This window comes from Mesoplodon bidens (genome assembly GCF_964165515.1).
Source record: "Mesoplodon bidens genome assembly, chromosome: 14".
NCBI lineage: Eukaryota > Metazoa > Chordata > Mammalia > Artiodactyla > Ziphiidae > Mesoplodon > Mesoplodon bidens.
The window spans coordinates 64,150,406-64,169,548 of NC_138170.1; the positions used below are offsets into that span (position 1 = coordinate 64,150,406).

The 19,143-nt window shown below is 48.6% G+C and overlaps 1 protein-coding gene across 3 annotated transcripts in view; it reads left to right on the top strand.

The window, feature by feature from the left end:
- XDH (xanthine dehydrogenase) overlaps window positions 1-19,143 on the top strand; it is a 62,202-nt gene that overhangs the window by 14,625 nt on the left and 28,434 nt on the right. For 2 of the 3 annotated variants that reach the window (XM_081254163.1, XM_081254165.1), the window contains exons 6-17: window positions 426-487; window positions 3,740-3,808; window positions 4,124-4,213; window positions 5,238-5,379; window positions 7,813-7,905; window positions 8,484-8,635; window positions 9,883-9,976; window positions 11,624-11,733; window positions 13,856-14,040; window positions 15,469-15,643; window positions 17,026-17,109; window positions 18,746-18,915. In XM_081254163.1, the coding sequence (XP_081110289.1) occupies window positions 426-487; window positions 3,740-3,808; window positions 4,124-4,213; window positions 5,238-5,379; window positions 7,813-7,905; window positions 8,484-8,635; window positions 9,883-9,976; window positions 11,624-11,733; window positions 13,856-14,040; window positions 15,469-15,643; window positions 17,026-17,109; window positions 18,746-18,915 (1,426 nt within the window). The remainder of the gene's footprint in view (window positions 1-425; window positions 488-3,739; window positions 3,809-4,123; window positions 4,214-5,237; window positions 5,380-7,812; window positions 7,906-8,483; window positions 8,636-9,882; window positions 9,977-11,623; window positions 11,734-13,855; window positions 14,041-15,468; window positions 15,644-17,025; window positions 17,110-18,745; window positions 18,916-19,143) is intronic. The other variant, XM_081254164.1, reaches the window with a different exon arrangement.

The following is a 19,143-nucleotide window of genomic DNA, read 5'->3' on the forward strand; positions in this document are numbered from 1 at the left end:
CATTCAATCCATTTTAATGCATCATTTATTCAGTCAGTTATATGAAGTCCTATCATATGTCAGGCACTCTACAGGGGACAGGGGACACAGGGATGAAAGATCCAGTCCCTCCTCTCAAGTAGCTTGTACTCTGAAGGGGAAGAGAGCTTATAATGTAGTTTGATAAGCTCACTGATAAAGCTATGACTAGGCACCATGGGAGGACTTAGGAGGAGCACCTGTTTCAGTCTAGGTATTCTAGCAAGGCTTCCTGGAAGAAGTGGTAGATGTTTTGAAGTCAGGGATACAAGCAGGAGGAGGGTCATTCCAAGCAAAGAAAATAGAATATGTGAAGAGAGCATTTAACTGATCTGGGAGCAAAGCCACAAACCCCTTAGCTGCCCCGGGGCCTGCGCTGACACTGCAGCTTTTTCCTTGGCCCACAGGAAACCTGTGCCGTTGTACAGGCTACAGACCCATCCTCCAGGGCTTCCGGACCTTCGCCAAGGTAAGTTGGGGCCCTGGGACAGCAATGGCCCTGCTCCTGAAGCAGCAACACTCAGGAATCACAGCTGGGAGGGATGCCATGGGCCTCTGGGTTACAGAGAAAAATGATCAGATGGCCAGCTGGCGGGTCCTTCTGCCGCAGGTACCTGGCAAGGGCGTTGGGCTCTGCCGTTCTTACTCTGGGGGGGTGGAGGGAGGTGGTGGTTCTCATCAATAGCACGGAGACCTTTCTTCCAGGGAAGGCCTGGAGAACTGGTTACTGGAAGAGACATGCTGCCTAAGAGCTAATTTCCTCCAGGGCATTCGGGCTTGGCGTCCTTCCTTGGTGACTGGCATGCTCAGCCTATGGCACAGGTGCTGAACGTGGCATTTAATAACAGCCCAGCGTGACTCAGCACTCGAGTCTCTCCTCCTTTCCTGTCCCGGCTGCTTTCTGCAGCTGGCTCTCTGCTGGGCTTATGAAACTGCTAATTAGATCTTCAGACAGTGTGTGAACCCCTGTAGTGTTCATATTACTCTGTGAGAAACCACAGCTGGGGTGCATGAGCCTTGATTACATAAATGCAGACACACACCTGTCATCTGGCGAGGAGGCGGAGGGCTAGCTTCTCCTTTCTTGGCTTAATCTCCCCAGATTTTACCTGATTTCCCAGCTGGGTCAAGTTGATCCTGACTCCAATCAAACTGTCTCGTCTCAATTTGATTCTGGGTTAAGGGGAGAGTCACAGACTCCTGTGCCTTTCACTGACTTTTAGAGTTGGTACAGTACAAAAAGGAGTATTGTGTCCAAATAGCCCAAAAGGGTGGAGATGGAGATGGAGCCTCTAAGGATGGAAAATGCCACATCCTGGTGAATGCTGTTGATGATGAGGAACCAGGAGGTACGGATGTAAATGAAAATGATTGAAAGCTTAGATTCAGAATCTGCAGACCTGGGTTCAGATCCCATTCCATCTCTTAACTGGTGCATGATATTGGGCAGATTTCCTTGTTTCTAAAATGGGGATTGTAACAATACCTACCTTACAGTGCTTGTGGAAAGCACTTAGGACAATGCCTGGCACATCTTACATTTTCAGTAAATGGCAACATAAATTATGATGCTGGTACATTTTTTCCATTACCCATATTTGATCTCCATGTATTGCTTAGGCTTCCCTGAGAACCAGGGATTGTTTATCTTGTGCATGTACTTATTTTATAGGAGGCCTCTCAAAGAAATACAATCTGACCAGCTCCCCTAGTTTCTCCAGAGAGAAGGGCTTTTGAGTGTAGCTGACAATTATACTCCTTCTGTAGGTCAGAGTTTTATCATCATGTACACAGTTCCTGAGTCTATTGTGACACTGTGGGAGGAGGTGAGCTGCACCCCCTTCACTCCAGCTGCCTGGCAGGGTACAGCAGAGCAGAGTGGAGCTGGGTGCTCCAAGCAGGCAAAATGACTGGCGCACAGAATGTGCTCAGAAGCTCATGCATATTACTCATTGGAGGCCCTCAAGGCCTTTATTCAGAGCCTTTTAATTGTTACCTTACACACAGTTCTAAAAAGCTCATCTATCTAGTTTTCATGGCCATAGCACACACCGGAAGAGGGTGAGAAGAGCATGCTATAGCGAGGCAGCCTGTTCACAGCAGGAAATGACAACATTCATCTAGCAGCAAGGAAGGAAATGGGGGAACCATAAAAATAAGCCCAGTAGTTTTAGCCTACTGAGAAAAGTGGAAATCTCTCTGGGGAAAAACCCTGGCCTTATCCAACCGCAGTAGACCTTGAGGGCGGTGACGCATTATTGTACGTTACAGTAATTTATGTCAAACACATCAATGAATTATCAAGGAAGAAGATCTAAATAAGAAAGTGCCGACACTTTCATTATCTGAATAATCCACTTTTGCGAATTACATCCTTCCCCACAAGGACCAGGTGAGGGAGGCTGTTGTCTTACTGTACGCAGGGCCTGGTAATTTTCCACATCACTCCTCCAAAGAGAGAGATGTGCAGAGGCCCTCTCTGTTCTGTCCAAAGACAGAGGGGAAGGGCAAGGTGGTGGTGTGGCGGTATAAAATAGACCGAGCCGCTCTGAGATCCAGCGGCAAAGCAGTGAATGCAAGAGGGGTCTGCACGCAGGGCAGCATGTGCAGGAGGGTTGAGGCAAGTCTGACAGTGCTTGCACGTTCTCAGAGGCTACACCTTCGGCCTCCTTGGCCCTCTGACAACTTCCTTGGGTACACTGGTGGGTGGTGACTCACCCTTTGGGAAATGTCGGCATGAATGGTGTCTTCCATGATTCACCTAAGGAAGGGCTACTCCCAGCCTGCTCCCCCAGGAACGGCTGCCCTGGAAATGTGTCTAGGTCTATGCCTGGGAGTTCCCCCACTTTTGCCTCTTAGCACAACTCCATGATTCTGTAGTGTCTTCTGGGGCCCTGAGCTGAGACTCCTGCCTCCTTGGGCTAGATCAGTCAGGTGAACACACCCTTTCCCACCTTCAGTGCATTGGTTTTGGGAGATAGCAATCTGGGCTGTATTCTGTGCTCTGCCATTGGCACCCCAAGAGGTCCTGAGCAAGTCCTTTCCCCGTAGGTGATGAGTCATCAGACCTGTACACATCCTCCAGAACAGGCCTGCAGTGAGGAATAGAGTGTGAGCTTTCTGGCGAGAAGTGCCTGATAAGGAGTGGGAAGGCCATCAGGCACACTGGCCGGGCACACCTCTGGTCCTGAACGTCTTTGGCAGCAGCCCCACAAAGACTCCAGCCTGGGAGGCGCCCAACGAATTCCCATAGAACTTGATGGTTTAGAAGTAGAGGCATGAGGGGCTTCCCTAGTGGTCCAGTGGTTAAGACTCTGCTTCCCCTGCAGGGGACGCAGGTTGGATCCCTGGTCGGGGAACTAAGGCCTCCTCAGGAAGCAGTACTGAAGAGGAATGTGGGCACAAAGAGATGATTTGATAAAATAGGACTAGCTTTTATGGAGAAATTTTCTCATAATTAAATATCCCTGCTGCTTCCAGGAGAGGTCCTGTTTGTTTATTCTCAAGTTATTTAATCTACATTAACCAAGTGAAAGTAGTTAAAGCAGAGGCCTTTCCTCTGTGCAGAGGCAAGTGGGATGGGGTGGGGTATCTGCTGTTCCTTTTGATGCTGGACTAGGTATCATACCCAGATTTCATTTGATAGTAATAATCTAGGTTCTTTAGCTTCTGTGAAAACTCTTTGCAAATATCTTTGTGTGAATGTTGGTCATCTCTCTAGGATGGTGGATGCTGTGGAGGAAATGGGAACAACCCAAACTGCTGCATGAACCAGAAGGAAGACCACAATGTAAGTGGATCCTTTTCAGCCTGGAAGCCTGAGGGCCGACCTCAGATCAGAGGAGCCAGTGGGCTCTCTCCACACTCTGGGCAGTGGTGGCTGGAAGAGGAAACAGTTACGCCCCAACCATGAGGGTGGTGGATGTGTACAGTAGCCCTGGATCCTCTGTCAAGACCTCCTTGTCCCTTCTTCGCAGGAGATACCAGCTCCTCCACCAGCCTGCTGGGGTCTGTGGATGAGCTCGCTTGGACAGGGGGCTAGTCCAGCCCTGTGGGGCATTTTCAAGGAGGGGACAGTGTATCACTCCTCTGTCCGCTTTTCCAGCAGGTCATTCTCTCGCCATCTTTATTCAACCCAGAGGAATTCATGCCCCTGGATCCCACCCAGGAACCCATCTTCCCCCCAGAGTTGCTGGTAGGTGATGCCCCATGAGCCCCTGGAGACCTGTTGGGTCCCACTTGTACCCACTGGGGCCTTTGTGTCCTCCTTGTCCTGTAGGTTTCAGCCTGAATTTCCCTTCCTTTCTCTGACACCCAAACGTCAAGTCCCTGTGCCACATACTCCCACAGGGACCCACACTTCTCTCCTTCTCACACGTGTCACTCTGAGGGAGTGGATCCCTTTGGCACACTGTGTACAGTAACAGGAGCTCCAGAAGTATTTGGTGACCTCCTGGCTAAATCTCATGTATAAGCCCTCAAGCAATCCATTCTTCTTTCTGTTAGCAGTCCATGTATATACGAAACAAACAAAGAGAGCTGTGTTCAAAGGACACAATCCATGGCCTGCAGCCACGTCTTAAGGACACCTCTCATGGCTGCTTTCTCACCTTGATGATTCTGCTCCTTGACTCCAACACCATGACCAAAATAATAATAATAATCAAGCCACTCTCAAGGTTTCTCAAGTGCAGATTTCTCAGGGGGTGGTGAGCTCATGAAGACTGCTTTATGAATTCAACAGGCCAGAAAGAACGGCTTTGCAGCAGACCGCCAGCATATCTTTCTCTGGATTGTGAAACCTTGAAAAACCATCAGTTTGATTTGGGGGTTTTCTCTCTCAGCCCTGCATCACCCCTCATGCTCTAGAGCCAACCTTCCATTGCATTCCCTTCTGATCCCCCTCCCGTACCTCCTGGAGACAGTGTGGGACAGTTCAAGTCACCTTGCGGCAGTGACCTTCAGCAGGTCCCATAACCTTGATCCTCGGGTTCCTCCTTCACCTGTAAGAGATGAGACTAACAGTGCCTCCTTCACTGCGATTCCTGCCTCGATACATGGTGTTCTCCCTCTCTTCTCCCCTGACATGCATTTCCCGTCTGAATTCAGTATTAAACAAACCCATAGTAGAGTTGATCCCCTTGCAGACTTAAAGCAATGGCCCTGGGAATGGCAGTGGGGAGGAAGAGGCAACACAGTAAGAACACTTCATTTTCCAGAGGCTGAAAGACATTCCGCAGAAGCAGCTGCGTTTCGAAGGGGAGCGTGTGACCTGGATCCAGGCCTCGGCCCTGAACGAGCTGCTGGACCTCAAAGCGCAGCACCCTGAGGCCAAGCTGGTGGTGGGGAACACGGAGATTGGTAAGGGCGCGGGGTGGCCCTGGGCCAGTCTGCCCAGTTCAGCCCCTGTGGCTGTGTGTCCTCTGTGTGTCCTCTTCTGCCCTCACTTCCCCATTACATATGTGGAGTAATGACACCTCCTCTAAGGGTTGTTCTGAGCACTAACGGAGCTCCTTGCTGACTGTTCTCCGTAAGCACCGACAGGGAGCCTGCTCTGCACTGGGTACTCTGGGAGAGCCAGGGGTGCCCAGATCACCTGGACCAGACCCCTTCCCTTCAGTATCTCCCAGTCTAAAGGCGGAGGGAGCAACGTAGCTCACGTGTCTGGGCCGGTGCCTGACGGACACTAGGGGTTCCATAAAGGTCACTCTCTTGCCCTCCCTTTTCTGGGGGTGATGTGGTAAGGCTAGGGAGAGGAGATGTCCAAGTGTGACTGTGCTGTGTTGCCCATGACTGTGGCCACCTGCCGTGGTGCCACCACCTGGGACATGAGGCCCACAGTACGTGAACAGGTCAAGGAGACCCCAGATGCGCAGCTCTCAGGCTTGGTGCTTGAAGACACAGGAGCGGAGGTGCCCAGGTCCCTGCTCGTCTCCATCCACTTATAAACCTGGCTTGGCCCGCTTCCACTTGGCTGGACCCAAGCCCAGTGAAGATCCAAGGAGAGGATGGTGGCACAGCCGAGGTCTGCCTCAGAGGAACCCTGGTTTGGGGGGACTTGACATGCTTTTAAGCAGCCAAGTCCAGCTTGTGGGGGACTCCTGGCTCTGGCTCTGGGGGGGACCCCCCGAGCCCTGGGTTCTGGTTGGTTCTTCAGCCACAGAGAGGAGGGCCTGGCTCAGATCTGTGCTGGTGAAGTGCTGAGTTGGGCCACCCTTGGGAGCACAGGTGCTGTACAGAGTCCCCTGCTGCAGTAATGTGCCACATCAGGATGGCAGGGTGGCCTGTGAGGTGTGCCTCAGGTGATATGACCACAATGGCTGGCCTGTGTAGCCATGACCCAAGGGCCCAGGGTCCCATGAGTTAGGGTGGAGAATGACTGGCTGGAAGAATCTTTGGGGTCCTTGGGTATATGACATGTTCCTCGCCACGAGTCACACAATGTCCTGGGCTCAGTTAGATTCTAAGAGAAAGGCATTCACGAAGATGTTATAAGCTCCAAGTTAGAAATAATTGCTTAAGACCATATGCCACAGCTCTACCTCCCTCCCTCACACCCCCCCCCCCCCGCACAGTGTAACCACCTACCGCCATGACGTGGGGGGAAGTGGGTCATAGAGAACCCCTTATCAAAACGAGCCACGGGCTTCCCTGGTGGCGCAGTGGTTGAGAGTCCGCCTGCCGATGCAGGGGACACGGGTTCGTGCCCCGGTCTGGGAAGATCCCACATGCCGCAGAGCGGCTAGGCCCGTGAGCCATGGCTGCTGAGCCTGCGCGTCCGGAGCCTGTGCTCTGCAAGGGGAGAGGCCACAACAGTGAGAGGCCCGCCTACCGCAAAAAAAAAAAAAAAACGAGCCACTTAGTGCCTCCATCTGCATTCTTTGCCCTACGAGCTGATATTCAAACAGGCCAGACTCCTCAAAGCCTGCACCTCCCTTCAGAGACTCTCAACAGCACCGGAAAGCGGGGGCGGAGGGGTTGATGCAGAGACATTTCCTTCTTACCCTTTTCCATCTACAGCCCTGTGGGCGGGGCTGGGAGAGGTGCTGTGCTAACTGGGTCTGAGGAACAGAAGCAGGTCTGTTCGCAGAGGTTTCTTACTTGGTTCACTGGAAGGACAGAAACCAGACACAGACATTCGATCCCACCAAGCCATGCACCTTAAGAACTCAGACGAATATTGGGGACTGGGAGGCCAATTTGAAGTGTTCTCTCTCAGTCAATTTTCCTTTTTTGTCTGAATGTTAGACTTTCATATCATATTACTATTACATCCCAATTCTAATAATTGCTCCGGTACTGAAATATGCCCATTCTTAGCTGTGTAATTTGGGCACGAACCTTAACCTCCCTGTGCCTCAGTTTTTTCATCTATAAACAGAGAAAATCACAGTATTTCATAGTGTTATTGTGAGGATTAAGTGAGTTAAAATATGTAAAGTGCTGAGAAGCGTTCCTGACTTATTTTCATGCCCTTTTTCTAATATTGTGATTAAACACACACGCACATATGCACACACGCACACGCACACACACACACCACACACACAAATTCAAGTTCATCTTATTTGAATTCCGATGGGTTTTTTTGAGAGGGAAGGACATAGCTTTCAGGCTGATTGTGCGGAAACTGAACTTACTCCCACATCTCGTCCACTGCACCCCTAATCCCAGGTCACCCACGGAGCATGTTACGATCGTGAATATGTCCTCCGTCCTGTGTGCAGTGGTGGGGAAAAATGCCCTGGTGATAAACAACAGACCTATAACTTGAGGCTTCTTGTTTCTCTTCAGGCATTGAGATGAAGTTTAAGAATCAGCTGTTTCCTGTGATCATCTGCCCAGCCTGGATCCCTGAGCTGAATTCAGTGGAACACGGACTGGAAGGTAAGGGGAAGTTTGCCTGAGCCCTCAGAGAGACTGGGATGCTGGAGGTGGGTCATGCGGGGGGGTGGCGAGTGCCAGGAAAGACTCCTCTTTGGCTCCCACCTGCATTTTTGGGAGCTGCCCTGCATGGGGAAAGCGGGCACCCTCAGTGCCCTCCTCCTCGGAGCATCCATGGTAGGGTGCCAGCGGGCAAGGGGCTTGGGATTCTCCATAGTTGTTCTCTATCCTGGCTGCATGTTAGAATCGCCCATGGAAATAGGCGGTAGGTGGGGGGAGTTTTGGGGTGCTTTTTAAAAAAATGCCAAGACTTCACCCTCAGAGATCTGATTTTATTGAGTTGAGAACCACTGGTTTAGAGAAACGAGCACTCTGGTTGTAGGGTCAACAGGCCTGGGGTTGAGTCCTGGCTCTTTTATTAGCTGTGTGGCATTGGGCAGGTCACTTGACCTCTCTGGGCCTTAATTTCCTCATCCATATAAGGATGTGCATCCTGGTTTAGCCTTACTGGGGTTGCTGTGTATGGAAGTGCTTTCCAGGCTGTGATGGGGATCGCTGTCATTCCGAGCGTGTGTTCCCAGGTATCTCCTTTGGAGCCGCTTGCTCCCTGAACTCTGTGGAAAAGACCCTGCTCGATGCGGTTGCTAAGCTTCCCACCCAGAAAACAGAGGTGTTCAGAGGCGTCCTGCAGCAGCTGCGCTGGTTTGCCGGGAAGCAGGTCAAGTCTGTGGCGGTGAGTCCATATTTAGGGGCCCAGGATGCACGTTTTCATCACAAGGCGAGGGCGGCTAGTCTGGACTCTGCTGCAGACCCAATGGGTGTCAAACTTAAGTGCTTAGAATTGCCTGGGGTGTTTGTTGAAAATGCAGATTCCTGGGCCCCACCCTCAGAGCGTCTGGAGTGGAGCCCAGGGGTCAGGGTTTAACAAGCCCCACAGGTGTTTCTGATGAAGGTGGCCTGTGGGCCACCCTTGGAAGCACCCACACTGTGACTCAGTCTTTACCCCTGAGGTTGGAGCCACCTGCCCCCCTCTTCCTGGACTTGGCCGAGGCTGCCAGCAGGTGGGTGAGAGATAAGTTAGGGAGAAGCCGAAATAGGAAGGGGGACTGCCTTTCAGAGCTGGGGAGAGAACCAGAGGTAGACCCCCTGAGAGGAGGGAGAGGCCCACCTGCTGACTGTAGTAAGTCTTCAGACTAGTCCCCAAATTCTGGGTTTGCAGACGGCGTTCTCACACCTGGCGCCATTTCAGTCTCACAGTTGTTGATGGAGTTGGGAGAAAAGCTGGCCTTTCCATTCCACTGCCGTTGTTGTTTTAAATTAGAACAAAAAACAAAGCGAAACAGCCTACTCCCATCTCATCACCCTACCCCAGGCACCTGCCTCCTTTGATTACAGATAAGGACACATAAACCCAGAAAACTCTACTGAGTTCCCAAGCTCAGATGCAATCTACTTCTGGGAAGGATTTTTTTTTTTTTTTTCCTGGAGCAACTGGTTTTCTTCCTCTTTTCTAATAATAGGAACCCTGTGGCTGATTCTCCTTACATTCTTTGCCAAGGAAGCTCAGTTAGAACACACTGTTCATCCTTAAGGCTTCCTCCTCATTTTCCTTGATCTTTACCTTTTATTTCTCTTTTACTAAATCTCTGTGGCCTCTGTGATAAACCACATCAACCCTTTCAGAAAAAGTTTGGGTGAAATCGATCAAACAAACAAACAAACAATTTAAAGGGGGCTGATCCCGGTTTACCAACAGGTAAATTTCAGAGCTGAGAGCCAACCCCAGGCATTGGAATCTCTTGCATGTTGCCCGAATGCCCAAGTTCTTACTGTGCTGATCCTGTGTCTCCACAGGGGTGGAGAGCCTCAGGGCTCTCCCTTCAGCAGGTGTCCCCCACCTTCTGTGTGTTCGGGAGCCAGCTGTGTGAGCAGGGCTTTCCTGGGGTGGGCTCTCTCACACGCGCTCTCTGCTTGTCCTAGTGCATTGGAGGGAACATCATCACAGCCAGCCCCATCTCCGACCTCAACCCTGTGTTCATGGCCAGTGGGACCAAGCTGACCATCGTGTCCAGAGGTGAGCTGCCTCACACTGTGGTCAGGAAAGAGGGCTGGGGTTGGGGTGGAGTCTCACAAGATAGGTCACTTTCTGGAGAAGCAGAGCCCAAAGTTCAATGATGCAGCTTTCCTAAAGTTTGGATCCCTGGCAACTGCAAAGGGAGATGTACCCAGGTTGGGGACCAAGAGAGCTGGACCGTCACTTTATTAAGAATTCACAACAGGACCTGTCAACCAGATGCTTTACTTAGTGGTGTGTGCTGGGGCCAGAGTACACTGCTCACCACAGCTGATTGCTGGGTTTTCAGAGAATCTGAGCATTTGTTAAACATGGCAGCTATTAAAACTTAAATTATATAACCTTAAAATGAAATAAAGTATATTAAAAACAAAGGTAATGGACTTATATATACCACCAAATGTAAAATAGGTAGCTAGTGGGAAGCAGCCGCATAGCACAGGGAGATCAGCTCGGTGCTTTGTGACCGCCTAGAGGGGTGGGATAGGGAGGGTGGGAGGGAGACGCAAGAGGGAGGAGATATGGGGATATATGTATATGTATAGCTGATTCACTTTGTTATACAGCAGAAACGAACACAGCATTGTCAAGCAATTATACTCCAATAAAGATGTTAAAAAAAACACAAAGGTAATAAGTACTCAAAATTCACCATCAAAGGTAATAAGTACTCAAAATTCACCATTTCCTAATTATTTTATTTCATTTTACAGTTGTCTATGCCCTTGAGGTTATTTCCATTTATTATATTTGTAGAGTGGAAATGCTACATAATGGTGTACTCCTGTCCATCTTTCCTCGTTGGAGGGTCCCCAAGACCACCTCTAGGTTTGATGATGCTTAGGAGGTCAAGGAAGACTCACAAGACTCAGCATAGAGTCTTACGCATGGCTATGACTTATTACAGCAGGAGGATAGAAAGCAAAATCAGCAAAGGGAAAAGATGCATGGGGCAGGGCAAACTAGGCACAAGCTTCCAGGGCCTCCTCCCAGGGGAGTCACACAGGACATGCTCAATCTCCCCAGTAGTAAGTTGAGCTGTGACAACACATGTGAAGGGTAGTCTACCAGGGACGCTTGTTAGAGACTCAGCACCCAGGGCTTTTACTGGGGGCTGGTCATGTAACTCTGCTTGGCACGTACCAGAAGTCCAGACTCCCAGAAGGAAAGTCAGGTGCTCAGCATAAACCATATGATGTGTACAAACATTTCAGGCCCAGTGAGCCGTTCTTATCAGGGAATGGTGGGAACTCTCCTGAAATCCAAGGTCCCAGAGGATAGCCAGTGGCCAACCTTGTAAGCAGGACTTTCAGAGGAGGGCAGGTCTGCTGTGTCAACTCTTTGCTACCCTCCTTCTAACATCACACTGAGTGATGTTGCTCTTTTAGATTTACATTGGCCGTGGTAGGAGTATTTATACCACAAAAATTAGCAAATGCTTTGAATCAGGGTTTTTTCTCAGAGAACTGATTGTTAAACAGTCACCAGCACACCAGTGCTTAAGGATTTCAAATGGAGCACCTTGGCCCCCGTTGTGCCAGCCACTGCCTCTGACTGTGGGCATCAGAGACCAGGATGGAGAATTCCACTGGTGGTCTGTCCTGTGCTTTTCTCACATTGGTCCCTCTCTGTCTTGCCTCTGTACAGGCACCAGAAGAACGGTTCCGATGGATCACACCTTCTTCCCTGGCTACAGAAAGACCCTGCTAGGTCCAGAGGAGATACTGCTCTCCATTGAGATCCCCTACAGCAGGGAGGTGAGATGCTGTCAGAAACATCCTGAATCACCCCTACTCCTGCCAGGCTCCAGACAGGGAGACCAGAGCCTGCCTCGGGAACCAAACTTAGCATCTCTTCACTTTAACATTGATGTTCTTGTCTCTGAACCTTGCCTTTAACCAACCATATTACTCTCTGAGTAATATGGGGGCACAGGGCATAGTCAATGAAACCAGACAGGTAGATGTGTGATCCTGAGTGAGTCATTCATCTTTCTGAGCCCCAATTTCCTCATCTGTAAAATGGGCCCATGTAACTGACTGTGCAGGTTATTGCGAAGACTGAAAAGAAAGAATTCATAAGGTTCCTGGCAGATATCTAGGAGCTGGTGGAGATCACCAGCTAGTGCTAGCGACATAATTTCAAGAACACATCTAGTTGGGGGGTACCCCTGCCCCAGTTTTTGTATGATGAAGTGTGGAGTTTGCATGCTGGGTAGAGAAGCTACCTGTGAGTCAGGTCCTCACATGATGACCTTGGGCTTGACAAGGTGCTTTTTCACTGACCTTGCCCTGTGTTGTCCTGGATGGATTTCTGCTTCGCGAGAGGGTTTTCTGGCTTGTTGGGGCAGGTCTGGGCTCCTCTGGCTGCCTTGCTCTTGCTCCTTGGGTCCTGTGGTGTCTTGAGCTGGTGTGGTTTTGTCCTACACATTCCACAGTGGGCCTTTTAGAAAAGTGATCTGTGAGAGCCAGGAGCCAGCTGTAAAGGAGAGTATTAAGGGTTTACCAGAGCTTGTGCTTTAGCGAGTGTTACAAGGCATGTTTTGCCCTTGCTGATTTTGACCTCCTTAATGAGAATACTAATTAAACTATAGCAGTTATATCCCTGTAGTGGTTTCTTAATGATTTTCCAGCTTGTCCTTATAGACCATTTTGAACAGGGATTCCCAGAGTTTTTGTATTTCACAGATCAGTAGATTTTTTTTTTTTTTTTAATTATGAGGTGGGGAAAGGAAGAGGAAACAGGCGTAGCACTGCCCAGTTTTTATTTTGCCAGGTAAGGACATTAACAGAAAACATTTTATAAATGAAAAGAGGTTTTAATACCCAGAATCAGGTCTTTCTCAAGAAAGAACAGCTGATGACCTGATGCTGACACTGCATGAACCCCGGGAAAAACATTGCCGTGGGCGAGCACAGTCCTGGGAGTGAGCGGCTGGAACCTCTGTTCCAGAACCGAGTTCAAGCTCTGGGCTGATTGCCCCAGGGCCATGTTAGACATCAGAAATCTAGACAAGTTTTCTTATTAGGAGGGGTCTCCGTGGCTTCTTCAACAAAAGCCTGGGGCCATTTTGAACCTCAACAGTGGGCCTCCTTGCTTCTCCAATAAACCTTTCCTTAAACCTCCCACCTTTGACATTCATCAGAACTTGTGGTGCCAGGGTGAGTTCAGACCTCGAGCAGAACCTGAAACAGATGGTTCTTACCTGGAAAGTAACTCACGCTCTCCTCCTATCTCCAATGACAGAGATTGGCTTGGATCTGGGGGAAATGTATGTTCAAAGCACAGAGGCAGCTACTGTTTCATAGGGAGTCTTTCTTTCAGGAGACAAGATTTCTAACCATAGCCAGTAGACTGGTAGGAGACGCAAGGCAGGGAGAGCATCTGCAGAAGCCACAAACACCTTCATCTGGTGCTGGGTCTCAAACACCCTTTGGCATCGCACTGTACCTGCTTGAGAGGTGGTCAGGCCAGTGGAGCCTTCAGAACAGCTCTGGGGAGGCCGGGTGGACATGACACAGGGCACCAGGATGGGGAAGCCGTGGTGGGGCTGCGGCAGGCTCTCAGGAGCCTTCGTGAAAGCACCTTGCCCCCTCCTGCTTTTTGGTTGAGAGCACCCAGTTCTCCTGTGTCCCTGACTTCCCATTTTCCAGACTGATAGGCAGAAATCCTGGCCCTTTCCCAGCTTCCAGGAACATTATCTGGAACTTCTCCTGAAAAGGTGGTAGTTATGTCCCGATCTTTGACCTCTACCACCAGCTCTTGGCAGCTCTGTGATGGTCTTACCGCCTCACCCCACCTTGTGTCCCTGCTTCAGGCTCACCATTTGCAGTCCTTGCAAAACAAGGTAGGCAACAGGTATTTTTCTGTGATTTTCAGGGTGAGTTTTTCTCAGCATTCAAGCAGGCCTCCCGGAGAGAAGATGACATAGCCAAGGTGACCTGTGGCATGAGAGTCCTGTTCCAGCCAGGAACCACGCAGGTAAAGGAGCTGGCCCTTTGCTATGGTGGAATGGCAGACAGAACGATCTCAGCCCTCAAGACCACGCAGAAACAGCTATTGAAGTAAGAGCTAACGGCAAAATAAAATTATTCCTGCTGTTGCTGATATTATCACTGCTGCTGCTACTACTATGACTACCAGCAGTATTACCATTGCTGCTGCTACTGTTACTACTGTAGATGCTTCTACTACTACTACTGTGCTTCCTGCTGCCACTGGTGGTATTACTATTAATCGTGTTGCTGCTGCTGCTCTACTACTATTAGCATTGCTACTACTGCTGCTGTTACTAATACTATTACTACCTATTGCTGCAGCTACAACTACCGTTACTATTGCTACTACTGCTGCTGCTTCTACTACTCCAATTGCTACAGCTAGTGCTACTCGTATTACTTCTGCTACTATTATTACTACTATTCTACTACTACCATTACTGTTATTCCTATTGCTATCACTACTATGACTAATATTACTATTGTGGCTACTGCCACATTTATAGCTGCTACTACTACTGCTGTCTCTTCTACTACTAGTGTACTATTATTGCTGTTACTCCTAGCATTGCTACTACTGGTGTTACTGCTGCTGCTACTTTTAAAGATGCTACTATTAATGCTATTATTATTGCTATTACTACTACTGTTACTGCTACTACAACTATTACTATTGCAACTAGCACTGCTGCTGGCACTATTACTACTAATAGTATCACTACTGCTGCTGCTGCTACTTCTACTACCAGTAGTATTACTGGTGCTATTGCTATTACTACTGGTGCTTCTCCTATTTCTATTATTACTTCTGCTTCTACTACTATTACTATTGCTTTCACTACTACTATTTACTGCTTCTGTCACTGTTAGTATTACTACTACTAGTATTGCTGCTGCTACTATTGCTATTGCTATTACTGTTACTGCTGCTGCACTATTATTATAGCAACTACTATTACTATGGCTACTATATGGCAGCGGTTGTACCAAGCACTTTGCTGGCACTGTCCTATGTAATCCTCACACTAACCATATGGATAGATAAAGCTTAACTTTGGAGTTTGGTTCCTTGGTTCCAATTCCTGGCTCCAATACTTAACAGGTGGGTAATATAAGTCAAGTTACTTAATTTTTCCATGTCTCAGTTTTCTCATTGGTAAAATGAGTATAAAAATTTTCCCGACTATACCTTTTAATTTAAATTAAAAATGACATTTCATATAAATCACTTGGGACATTACCTAGTACATTATAGGAACTCAATAGATTTACCTATTATTACTTTTGTGGTCTTTAAAAAATTGTATCTATTTGTAAAAAAGAGAAAGCTGAGGCTCAAGGAGGTTAAGTAACTTGCCTAAAGTCACGTAACTATAAGTATCTGAGCCACATTTTGAGCTGAAATTCATGACTCTAAGGCCCTGTGCAAACCACTCACACAGTGGATTCTGAGAGCCGGGTGGGAGCGCTCTCCCACAGCCTGCTCTCTGGCAGGTTCTGGAATGAGAAGCTGCTGCAGGACGTGTGTGCAGGCCTGGCGGAGGAGTTGCCCCTGTCCCCAGACGCCCCAGGTGGCATGATTGAGTTCCGGCGCACCCTCACCCTCAGCTTTTTCTTCAAGTTCTACCTGACAGTGTTGCAGAAGCTGGGCAAAGAGGACTCAGAAGATGTGAGTTTGGGGCCTGGGCAAGGCAAAGACTTCCTGCAGCACTTGTGTTTAGGGATCTGGGAAGCTGGCCGGGGTAGGAGAGTGCCGTGGACCAGGTGGTAAACGTTCCTCTCCTCTGGATGTCTAAGGACAGAGGAGCAGGGACCAGGGACACAGCCTAAGGAGCCACACGGGGATGGGAGCCGACTGGGTGGCTGAGAGGCAGAGCACTGGGCTGGGCGTCGGGGATGTGGGTCTTGTCCTGGCTGTGTCATTACCTTAGGTGAGAACTTGGTAGGTCACCACTCTTTCTATGTCTTAGCTATAAAAATCTGGGGGCGGGTAGACCAGATGATCCTTCCAGCAGTGTAGCTGATACAACTGTGGTTGTGTAGTTAGAATGGGAACGCGATGTGATGAGAACGTGAGGTGGGGCTACCACAGCCAGGGGAGATGTGCATCCAGGAGAGGATGCTAGTTGAGGTAGAGTCTAACTCCTGAGATGGGTTTGCCAGCAAGTATTTATTTTGCACCTATTACATCATAAGATTGTACTGTGTGCACTAGGGGTGGCAGCGGGGAGCCTAGTGTGGGAGAGAACGGGATCAATAAAGGTCAGCCTGGTGTGACAACTGAGGAGATGGAATGGGGGGTGGGGCACAAAGGAGAGAAGGCTTCACAGCTGTGGGTGCAGCAGAGTGAGATCCCTTTTTATAAACATTTGTAATACTTAACTTCTTCTGATTATGTAGGTAATAAATTTGTGGAAAACTTTAGAAAATACAGAAATGTATAAAGAAAAAGTTAAAATTACTCTCAGATCTTAGATAAAGCCACTGCTAATATTTTCCCTTATTCCTCTCATCTTTTTCCTATGTTTATGTGTCCATCTGTCTGTCATCCTATTTGTCTGCTCCATGTCTCTCTCTCTTTCTATCTGTCCTTCCATCTGTCTATCTATATATCTATCATCTTCCTATCTTTTGATCTGGATATATCATTTTCTAAATAGATTTGGTGTCATGCTGCATACCGAGCTTCATGTTCCCCTTAATTTTGTGGAATGATACTATGAGAATTTCCCCTACCACTAAATATTTCCCACAGAATTGAGGAGAAAAAGGATGACTTTTCCAGGAAGACTGAGGGAGAAGGATATTCCCAACAGAGAAAGCAACATGCATAAATGCAGGAAGGAGGGAAACTTTGGTTTGGTGTGTCAGAGGAAGTAGGGTGCAGGGGTGGGGGAAGAGAAGCTGTTCGGATGTTGAGATAGATCCAGCCAATACCAGGAGTGTAAATGAGGAGATGAGAAAGTTGTTACTTTTACCACTTGGAAACAACCAAGGATGGGACCAATGATAGAAATAGTCATGCTCACCTCTGTTATCTTATCTCCACAGAAGTGTGGTAAACTGGACCCCACCTATTCCAGCGCCACCTTACTCTTTCACAAAGACCCTCCGGCCAACATCCAGCTCTTCCAAGTGAGTACAGACTGTATGTAGCTAGTATCAGTGGCCCTTGCAGGGCACCTCAGATGATGCTGACCATTGGTGAGTGACCGACTCACATTGTATGTGGGTGCTTAAAGCTCCTTACCGTTGTGCATAAATGTCCAGTGAAGGAAATGGGGATTAGATTAATGTGAATGAAGCCATTTCCCCCCTTGCTCACCTAAATTTCTCTCTTGGGATTCCTCTCATCTTCACCTGCTCCTTAAAAAGCATTTTTTCCCCATTTTGTTTTTTTCTAGTTCCTCTGCAGGGCTAATGTGCAAAGCTAGGAGTTCTCTTGAGCATGTAAACTAAACCAAATTTAGTTTAGTCCTATTTCTGGGCTTCCCTGGTGGCGCAGTGGTTGAGAGTCCGCCTGCCGATGCAGGGGACACGGGTTCGTGCCCCGGTCCGGGAGGATCCCACATGCCGTGGAGTGGCTGGGCCCGTGAGCCATGGCTGCTGGGCCTGCGCATCCGGAGCCTACGCTCCGCAACGGGAGAGGCCACAAGAGTGAGAGGCCCGCGTACCACAAAACAAAACAAAACAAAACAAAAAAACAGTGAGTGGGCCAGATTTGGCCCATTGTCGATGATTTGTAGACCCCTGCTCTAGAGTGTAATGGTCCAAAGCATAAACTCTGGGCCTGACTGCCAGCACTTGAATCCAAACTCTGCCATCACATAACTGTGTAACCTTGGACAAGTTACTTTCTCTCTGTGCCTCTTGGGCAAGTTAATTATGCCCATTGCAAATGTGGTTAATGAGGGCCCCTGTTTCACAGCATGGTTTTGAGGATTCAGTGGGTTAATAAAAGTGAATAGTTTAGGTAGTTCCTGGTATATAGTAAACTCTCAATAAATACTAGCCACAATTATTATTACTTTGAAAAAACACACAAAACAGAGTTTTATTATAAACTGAATACGTTTTAGAACATTTTGAAAAATATAGAAAAACATAAGAAAATAAAAATCACCCCAAATCTCACCTCCAAGAGAAAATCATTATTATATGTTTATATACTTCTTTCCATTTTTTCCTATGCATATATGGACATATTTGTACTATATTTATAACATTTTTCCACAGAATTTTGAATCATTACACACACATACAATGTTGTATGTCCTGCTTTTACACTTAGCATGAGCATTCTTTCCTTCTAATTAAAATTCTTCAAAACTATCTTTTAACAGTTGTATGTTATTCCATCCTGTGAGCATAGCATAGTTTATTTACCCAACCCTCAACAAATGGACATTTGGGTTCCTTGTTTTGTTTGCTCCTGCATATAGTCAGCCCTCATCTGTGGATGTGGAACCCATGGATACAGAGGGCCCACTGTACTGCCCCATTTTATATAAGGGACTTGAACATCTGCAGATTTGGGTATCCATGGGGGGTCCTGGGCGAATGCCCGTGGATGACTGTATAGTGATACTGTGACCACTCTTCTCAATGCCTTCTTACCTGCCTTCTGTTTCTTTCACCCTGTTCCCCGCCTGCCTCCTCCATTCTCACTCCTCACATTTGCTTTGGCCTGAAGCTCTCTATGAATCCCTGGGGCCTCTAGGGGAACAGTGTCCTCTGCAGCTCAGCCTGATTGGTGGCCATGTTGTTCCAGGAGGTGCCCAAGGGTCAGTCTGAGGAGGACATGGTGGGCCGGCCCCTGCCCCACCTGGCTGCGGCCCTGCAGGCCTCTGGTGAGGCTGTGTACTGTGATGACATCCCTCGCTACGAGAATGAGCTGTTCCTCCGGCTGGTCATCAGCACCCGGGCCCATGCCAAGATCAAGTGCGTGCAGTAAAAACACTTGGGAAGGGGGGTGCAGGGAGCACCTGCCAGGCCCTGGAGATGCCACAACGACAAGCCTCCTCCAGGGCCTCCCAGTCCAGAGAGGAATACAGGAACTCTTTTTAAAACCAGTCTGGAGAGAAGCAGGAGACGTGAGGGGCTCAGGGGTGCTGGGAAGGTGGGGGCATGACATTGGAGAGATAGGCAGGGGCCAGATCAGGAAAGCCT